Source organism: Manduca sexta, chromosome 28 (assembly GCF_014839805.1).
Source record: "Manduca sexta isolate Smith_Timp_Sample1 chromosome 28, JHU_Msex_v1.0, whole genome shotgun sequence".
Lineage (NCBI taxonomy): Eukaryota > Metazoa > Arthropoda > Insecta > Lepidoptera > Sphingidae > Manduca > Manduca sexta.
The window spans coordinates 2,696,499-2,706,454 of NC_051142.1; the positions used below are offsets into that span (position 1 = coordinate 2,696,499).

Sequence of the window (9,956 nt, forward strand, 5' to 3'; positions counted from 1 at the left end):
ATAGACACTTGCCCGCCCTCACACCTGCCACTATAATTCCTGTAAGCCTGGATCAGTAGTGACACGCATATTTTGACACTGAGCTCATGTGAAAGTGGTAAAGGAAGTGAGTACGAAGGTGAAGCTTGGCGAGTTTCAGAGAACACTAATCCATCTTTATTCCGCAACGAAATTAATTAAATAGATAGATAGAGAGAGGTGGAAAGAGGATATTGTTGAAATATTATTACAAAACTAATAATACTCTTGTTCGTTCCGCAGGTGGCGAAGCTAACCGGCCATTCGTACAGAGTGCTGTACTTGGCTTTGTCGCCCGACGGCGAGGCGATAGTGACCGGCGCGGGCGACGAGACGCTGCGGTTTTGGAACGTCTTCTCCAAGACTCCCTCGCACAAGGAGAACAAGAGCGTGCTCAACCTCTACACCGCGCTCAGATAAACAAGTGCACAGTGAATACAGAGTGTGCGAACTGTACCGCGAACATTAAGTGTGCTGACTGTACCGCGAACATTAAGTGTGCTAACTGCAATGTACATAATGAATATTGGTCGATATCGAAAGTCTTGTTGATTGGTGAAAAGTGCCACGTAAATTGGTCGGTTTATAGTGAATGTGAAATTTGTATTATACCGGGAAAATTTAGCGTTTTTTGCTATAAGGCTTATTCTGGATATGCGTAATGTCCGCTCTTTAAGCTTATGCTTATCGATGTTTTCGAATCGATTAAACGAGATTTTCGATTTCGATCGTGTCGATGATTAACTTTCGAGTGTTATTGAGTAGTTATTTATTGTATTTCTCTGAGATATTTAAGAAGAGAGTTAAAAGATATTACGCTTAACGTGTCGTCAACGTATGCTGGAACCGAACGAAGACTAACTTGAGAAATATCAGACGTATAGTGGACGTATTGTGTGTAATATTTTAAGTTGTGGAAGTTTTGGTGATATATTTTGAAATGTATAATGATTTGCAGAATTATGCCAAATTAGCGCGTGCTTTCTGTGAGTCTAATATCTTATACAGGTGTTAATGTGTAATGTTCAGAATTGTACCCAAATATGGGATATAATAACCAAGAAAAAACAATAATCCACCATAAATTAATTGAAACATTTGATTGTGGTTATGTAAAGAAAAAAAATTCAAATGTTTTATAAAAAAAAATCGTAAAAATAGGTTTTTTTTAACAAAAATATCCTACCAAAATATATCACCAAGATCCATTTGAAATCGTGTTTTTTTCTATAATATACACTTGTTTGTGTATTCATTATACATAATGACGTTTATATTGTATTTAGAACACTTTTATTAAATTATCCTGTGTATATAGTTTGTTTAAGGAGCCTAAAGTAAAAGAGAAGTATCGAACACATTTGATATTTCTTTTTTACGGGCCCTGATATAAATTTTATTTTTTGTTGTTGAAGTTGACTGCGTGCTTAGAGATTCTCGTCAAAAAGAAATTAAAAAGAAAACTGAATTTTATGTCGTAAGTATTAAGGTTACATTTAGTTTCTGATCTTATTGTCTATGCCAACTGTAATAACTTCTCAGCTGGTGCCTGGTCTTACAACTGGATAAGTCAGAGGCCTGGTTTTATTAAAAAAAAACAACCACCCATGTTGCTAACATTTTAATTTATTTTTAATTTTGTACACTTAATTTAAAAGCGTATAAGATATAAATATATCATAAGGAGAATTTCTTGAGCACGCAGTAATAGTTTTTCTACAGTCACATTGTTGTGAATTATACAATTTTTGACTGAAATTGATTTTAGACAAGTTGTTGATTTTATAATTGATCCCATCTAAAACATTTCGGTTGCCGAATGGTTGTGTGATATTATGACTAATGTAATATTTTTTTTTCTATGTTTCAGCAATTGTTTTCGGGGTGTAAAAATCATGGGTGTATATATGTAGCTGAGTTCCAGAGTTAGACGAACTATTAGCAATGAACTGAGGTATAATCGATTGCCAAAATTAGAGTTGCTTCGACTAATCGAATAATTTGAATGTGGCTCAAACCATGTATTATCAAAGAAATGTCTTGCCACCGAATAGATACTGTAATGTTTAAAATTTTCGCTTGAAATTCTAAGTGTAATATGTGTAATTAGAACTAATTTAGTGATGAGGAAAATTGATTGGAGACGCCTCGACATGACTATTATCACGTGTATCGATTATAATTTATCGATCGATTGTATCGATAACATTGTAATGAATCATATCGATTTTTCAAAGATGCCAATCCTGAAATATTTGAACATAAATTATTAAAAGTAACTTATTTATTTTGTGATTAATATTTATTCAAAGCGTGAATGGTATCCCAAATAATCTTATGAGTTAATTATTTTTGGAGGTTTGGTTGTATAAGAAGTTCTAGTATTCTTTTTTATTAAACACCTTATTGATCTTTTTATTTACATTGTTTTGTCTAACTTTCTTAAGGCTTATAAGGCGGCTAAGATAGGATTGGATAAAACATTTCAAACAAACAAAATTAGATGCTGTCTATGAATTTAGAAATAATAATAATTTTGTTCTTAACGCTCGAGGCGTCTCCATTCATTCTGGATGTATTAAATAGTGTATTTTGTGCAATGAATATTATGTACGAGTTTAGATTTAAATTTTAGCAAATATGTTATCTGTGTGACGTAAGTCTAACAAATAGTGTCGCTGTAGAGGGCAAACTATAACTATTATGAGTAAAGGATTGTCTACAAAGATGCGTTTAGGGCGCTTCCACACTGCGGTTACAGTGACAGGTTTCTAAAAAGTTACCTTGTAATTGCGGTATGGTAGCACCTTTATTTCTCTCGAATGTTGTAGATTTGTTGACGGAGTATTGCGTAATCTGTGCCCGAGTGGATACCGACTACAACATCAAACAGGCCGGCATAATTCGGGCTACCGTCGAGAAATATCAGTCGTTCATGGACTATATGGCACCGACAATCTGATTAAATTTAAATATACAACATTCAAGCGGAAATGATCAAGTCCTATTATTCAATTTCTCTATTTTCCTGGACAAACGGTCTGCAGTAGACGATTCACGAAGTAATCGTACCAAAAATATGTCAAATTATTGGTAAATATATTTTGTTTGGATAAATTTGTGTTTATTGTCTGGTTTTGTTTGATTGTAACAATAGAGGGACTTATTTTGTGCAAATTGTAAACGCGACCACGAACAGGGCGATTGTTTGTAATAACGCGCCTTCTGCGAATGGAAGCGTCCCATAGATATCTTTGTACCATAGATTATACATTTTTCGCCAATGAATAATATGCGATCTTAGGTGTGGTTACAAAATTCTGCCAGATAACAAAATAACTCAGTCGAAAACAACACGGTTTTACTCACGTTTTAAAAGTAGTCGGAATCGCCGACCAGTTTCGACCTATTAAGTAGGTCGTATTTTAAACGTAGTAAAACCGTGTTGTTTTCTACTAATTTAATACGTCTTGCGTAAGTTTTAATAATATTAACAAAATAACTGGCAATTATCATGTCAAAAAAAAATTACATACTTTTTGTAGACACATCAAAATTACGTTATCTGCATAAATTGTTGGCCATTTATAAGTGAAATTGATTGCGTCAATATAAGCACTAACGACGTTATAATACTAATAAATATGATCTCAGAAAAGTTTATATTAGAATTTAATTAAATTAAGTCATTGAAATTAAACTAGTTTTGCTAATTTGATCGCAGTTTTTAATTATATTTCACTCCAGATGTGTTATTCGTCACGGGGCGGAACATTTGCTGGAAGTCCTTCGAAACGTCATGAGTAGAATAAATCCGCGATAAAATATGTAAAACTGGTTTCAATTAAGACAATCATACCATTCACCAAATAATACCGACAGAAATTCACATTATTAATTTATATATGTTTTTTTGTAAACGGACCAACAATTCTTATGTTCCTTTATCTCCTTTCTTGTATCTTAGCTATTTTTCTTTTTATTTTTTTTTTGTATAAATTTTTCTAACCGTAGGTCCTTTTGGTGTTAAAAATATGATTTATTTATGTAAATAGATTTGAGAGTTTAATATATGCACAAGTTAGGATAACTCGACTATTATTTTTATATGTATTTGTAAACGTTCTTTTCGTTAGATATGCCTTTTTGGAAACTTAAGTGTGGCGCAAATCTTGCTTGAATATTAAAAATTGCATTGTGTGAGGCCACGGTTGCAGCACGCTTATAGTATGCGATCTTATAAATACGTAGTTTGGATTAAAAAATACATCCTAATTGGTATGTAGTTGAAACTTATACAAAAATGATCCAATAGTAGTCCTTTCATATCCTAAAACTAGATGCTGAATCTCCTCAAAAGTTGTGTTATTCATGCGATCATGCTATGAAGTTAACATCTGATTTGTAATTGTTCGCATACTGTACGCCTAATGTGGCCGCGGCATAAAAAACATGTTTCATAGTAACAATAACTAAAAATCCTTAAAAATGTACTAAAACAATAATAATTGCAATGATTGCGGGCATAACTAACGATTTAAGTCAATATCGATATAGTGTCATATGTTAGAAATAAAGTGTTTGTGTGGTACATGTGGACGTATTTTTATTTTATTATCGTTTTATTAATTTTCTTTATTTCTTTGAATGACGAGACGAGCTTGGCATTCGCTTGATGGTATGCGATACGACCGCCCATAAACAATAGAAACACGATCCAACACCTTGAATTACAAAGTATTGTTTGGTATTCCACCGCGCTCGCCATCCTGAGACATGAGATGTTAAGTCTCATTACTGGTAGCTCTGGCTGAAAATGTTCCGTCTAAACCCGATTATATTTTGAGCATTTTAAAGAATATGGGCATTGACTGGCCTCAAACATACTGAGCCAGATATAAGTAATATAAAAAAAGCAAATCAATTTCAAGCGGATTTTGTTTTGATGAATCTATAAATGGATTTAAAATCAATTTCATAGTTTTTTCCTAGTTCTGTGATTATAATTTGAAATTAGATAAGTAGGGATTGCTATTGCGTGGATTCGTTTTTTAAATTCTAATAGATTTGAATATTAGCAGATACTCGTAATATATACTTACTAGAACGAAGTAAACCAATATTAAAACACAAGTACTTAAGTATAAGGATATTAATAATTGTTATCATAACAAATGTATTTACTAATACACAACCAATGAAAATAGAGATAAAATATGTTTTCGGTTTCCTGACAAAACCAAAACAAACTGAGACCAAATCACTTTATATCGAGCTAAGTATTAAGCCTTGTGCAGACATACTTGAGACGAATTTAAAATCAATTTTATAATTTTTCCTTGTTCTGTGATTATAATTTGAAATGAGATAAGTAGGGATTGTTATTACGTGGATTCATTTTTTGAAAATTCTAATAGAATTGAATATTAGCAGATACTCGTGATATATACTTACTGGAAAAAAGTAAACCAATATTTAAGTACATAAGTAAGTATACGGTTATTAATAATTGTTATCATAACAAATTTATTTACCAACACACAAGTAATGAAAATAGAGATTTTATAAAATTATTTTTCGGTTTTCTCCATAAACTAAATGTTCGAAACAAACTAAGACCAATTGATATTATATCGAGCTAAGAATTAAGCCTTGCGCAGACAGACTTGAAACGCGCGTCGCTCGCTCGACACAAGACAACGCGTTGTCTCCATTCGATAAAACGCGTTGCCTTGTGAGTTGTGATACCAACGCGTTCCCATTGAAAATTCTGTTTACTTAGGATAATAGGGTATTTGAATTATTTTCACTTATAATTTGTACAAAATATGTACATCGTATAAATTTTAAAACAGAAGAAATCATTGGAATGCTATGAAAAATCCACAAGTTATGAGTAATTGAAATTAGGTAGTAGGGGTGACTGTCCCGCCCTGAGGATTAGGGGCGTTTGGAGCATTCCACCACGATATCCCATGCTTGTCACAGAAGGCGACTAATAGGGGCCATTGGGAGGTCGTCGGCGGGCGGCAGGGTACGTCCGCCCTTAGTGTACGTTGTGTACATTTCGCGCATTGTGGTGAAACCTGGGATGGACGGTAGCAAGGAAGGTAGGCCTCACGTTTGTCCACGCACGCACAAATAATACTTTGGAACCAATTCAAACTATACTCCCACCGGCTCCAGATAAACTTCTAAATACTATTTTTTGCAAATGCAAAAAAGGTTGCGGTGCTAAACGTTGTTGTAGAATAGTAGGGTTATTGTGTTCAGCAGCATACAGTAATTGTCAAGGCCAGTCTTGCTCGAATATTCAATTGAATCCAATAGACGAAGATTCATGTGATATTGATAAAGAGACTTGATTCATCGTCAGTTGACTAATTTATGAATATCCAGCAAGAAGAAAAAAGTACAAGGACCTTTTTTGTAGATAATTTTATGATCTACAATTTTTATCTGAGTTATATTTTCGCAAAACGAGGCAAAAACTTACCGTTTTCGAGAAAAATCACATAAACCGATAATTTTGACTTTTGACATTGAATAACTTTGTTAGCACACATGGGATCTATGGGACTTGGCATTTTATTTCTTCTGATGTATACATGATCTCCACAAATATTGAGCTTTGTCGGAGTTTTTGTTATTTGAAATGTCTAATTTGACCAGACTACTTTATCTAGGTAAAATTAAACCCGGAAAAACTTTTCCACGCGGGCGGAATCGTAGGCAAAAGCTTGTATAATATAAAAGTAATACCAAGGTATAAAATTTGATTAGGTTAAGCAAAAAATATTGAAAATATGTATTATAGGGAACCAATCGATTTAATATCACCCGTAGCAACGGGTATAAAATGAAACTGTTCAATATTTTCATCAGTCGCGTATTTATTTCTATAATAGATAGGCAAGTCTCTAAAGGGTACTGCTTCGTGTCTTGTAATATTTTTTGCAAGTTAAAGGTTATGATTTTGTTATTATTTTAAATCTTATATTAATTTTTGCATATTTTTAAATTTCGTTACAAAATCAAATATTATCGTGTAAAGCATTTGAACGAAACTTATAAAAAGTCCTTTACTTACATTACTATAAAATTAGAATACATTTAAAACTGAAAAAGTGCAAGGGGGTGTAATCCTTGGAAAATACAATACGAGTGAAGGAGCGAATAAACTGACCGTTTTAAATGTTTTGAATGTTATTCTTTCAGATTCACAATGAAGGGGCTTCATCTGACATTTATTTTACTTATTTGTTACATTTCGTTATATAATGCAGTATTGGCGTTCTACCCTGCGCCACAACCTTTTTTGGATACTATAAAGGAATGTACGAATGCGACGAATTGTGTAATAAATGACTCCGGAAAAGTAAGCAGGTAAGGTCTCAATTGTTTTAAATGTTTTACTACTATAAATAAGGTTGGGGAAAAAGTTCGTGAGGTTTTTTTAAAATTAGTTATTTGGTCGAAGAACTTTAGTGTTATTTATATAATAAACCATAACTAGGCACGTTGAAAAGGACAGATTTTGATAAATAAATTGACAGAAAGCGCTGAACAAACAAGGATGATTTGGATGACATAGTTGTTACCGAGAAAATCTTGTCGCGGTTACATCCAAATTGAAAATAGGATTTTATTTTTTAATCTTAAATATTTTTTATTTTGTTCTGTTTCAGTAATAACAACAAGCAAAGCTGATATAAATCTTAGGAAGCGACCATTCGCGCCCCGGGCGGAGGCACGACAATGTAACAAACAAGCAATAAGCTTTCTAAAAATAAATAAGTGTGAAATGTAACATTTTATCGTTTCTTACTTATATTTTATTTGTTTTCCACTCATGTCCTTAAATATACGAAAATAATAAATAAGTATAAATTTACCTAATGATACCTTTAGAAATTCAGATTATTAGTTTATTATAGTCGGGTGGGTCAGCTTCAATAAGAGTCCATTTATTGCAGCGTAAACTTTAATGCACTTAACAACTAATTTGACATAAGTACACTCGCGCGCCATGTGACTCCCGGTGAGCGCGCAGGCACACCTCATTGGTCGGGAAGATGCAACGTGCGATGCCTGGATATACCGTGTTTCGGAGACTCGCCGTTACGAGGTGTGTCGTGCAGGCAACGTACCGCGACCTATACGGACGGGGAGTCTACTATTACTACTAGTCACCGCCATATTATATATTTTGTAAAAAAACGGACCAACAATTCTTAATATGTTCCTTTATCTCCTCTCTTGTATATAAGTGAAGTTCACGCTGTGTACACAGATTTTTCCAAGGCCTTCGACGTAGTTGATCACGTCCTTTTAATAAAAAAGCTGGGTCATGCTGGAATTTGTGGTTCACTGTTAAGATGGTGTGAATCATATCTTTCAAATCGATCACAACTCATCAAGGTTAGAGGTTTTAAATCCAGAACCAGTTTAGTTCCTTCTGGCGTGCCTCAGGGCTCGCACCTTGGGCCTTTGCTATTCTTAGTGTTTGTCAATGATTTGTGCTCGACTATAACATCCAAATACCAGTTATACGCTGATGATTTAAAATTATATCGGGTTATCAATAGGCCATATGACATACTTTGCTTGCAAAGAGATATCGACAATATAAGTAGTTGGTGCTCCAATAATAAAATGGTAATAAACACATGTAAATGTTTTCACTTAAAACTTTCAAGAAAAATATATCCTTTTAGTGCTTATGATACTATAAATAATATCCCTATTAAAGAAGTTTCTAGTATGCGTAACGTGACCATTTATTTTTCGTCACAAAACGGGATATCGGTTTATTTACGTCAAGCATAAAAAAAAACAATGAAAAAAGAAATAACACACGCTTTTTAGAAAATTTGTACTTCAGCGGCCGACTAGACACTCCAACGTCAGAGGAAGCCCGCAGCCGTCCCTAATGCGCTGAAGAGGGCCACGGCCGGGCGGTACTAATAAGGCACTTTTTCCGCGAGACCAAAAAAAAAAAAAAACATTTCATTGTTAGATAATTATAAATTTAAAATATTGTGAAAAATACAAATGTTCAATTTTATTTCTATTTGTCTAAAGAAAACGTTATTTTATTACAGCTTTTTTTTTTTATATATTGTCATTAGTTATCAACATCGTTTTCAGAACTGCAATCTGTAACTGAGTTTTTTCAGATGTCCACATTTTATTCATTACAGAAAAGATTCGTAGGCCTTGTAGCCAAGTAGCAGCCCCGTCGGCTTTTACATTTTCGCACGGTTTCGAAAAACGGGACAATTTTATGTCCCCGAGTTTTTTCTGGGGACACCGGGACAGATTATCGTAAAACGGGACAGTCCCGTTCAAATCGGGACGTCTGGTCACGTTAAGTATGCGGGACTTGGGTGTTATAGTCGACTCAAAATTAAATTTTTGTGAGCATATTATAAAAAAAGCAAATCAATTTCAAGCGGATTTTGTTTTGATGAATCTGTAAATGAATTTAAAATCAATTTCATAGTTTTTTCCTTGTTCTGTGATTATAATTTGAAATGAGATAAGTAGGGATTGTTATTGCGTGGATTCGTTTTTTGAAAATTCTAATAGTATTGAATATAAGCAGATACTCGTGATACATACTTACTAGAAAAAGTAAACCAATATTAAAATACAAAAGTAAGTATAAGGATATTAATAATTGTTATCATTACAAATTTATTTACCAATACACAACCAATGAAAATAGAGACTTTATAAAATATGTTTTCGGTTTCCTCCATAAACAAAATGATCGAAACAAACTGAGACCAAATAACTTTATATCGCGCTAAGTATTAAGCCTTGTGCAGACAGACTTGAAACGCGCGGCGCTCGCTCGACACAAGACAACGCGTTGTCTCCATTCGATAAAACGCGTTGGCTTGTGAGTTGTGATACTAACGCGTTCCCTTTGA

The 9,956-nt window shown here is 33.6% G+C and overlaps 1 protein-coding gene and 1 long non-coding RNA gene across 2 annotated transcripts in view; both read left to right on the forward strand.

Moving 5' to 3' along the window:
* LOC115443310 (fizzy-related protein homolog) overlaps positions 1 to 4,611 on the forward strand; it is a 60,035-nt gene extending 55,424 nt beyond the window's left edge. The window contains exon 9 of the mRNA XM_030168666.2: positions 262 to 4,611. Within this exon, the coding sequence (XP_030024526.1) occupies positions 262 to 438 (177 nt within the window). The 3' untranslated portion in view covers positions 439 to 4,611. The remainder of the gene's footprint in view (positions 1 to 261) is intronic.
* Positions 4,612 to 6,874: 2,263 nt separating this feature from the next.
* On the forward strand, positions 6,875 to 7,830 carry LOC115443326. Its single transcript, XR_003938602.2, has 3 exons — positions 6,875 to 6,985; positions 7,237 to 7,404; positions 7,707 to 7,830. It is a non-coding gene; the product is annotated as an uncharacterized LOC115443326 (long non-coding RNA).
* The last annotated feature ends 2,126 nt before the right edge of the window (positions 7,831 to 9,956 follow it).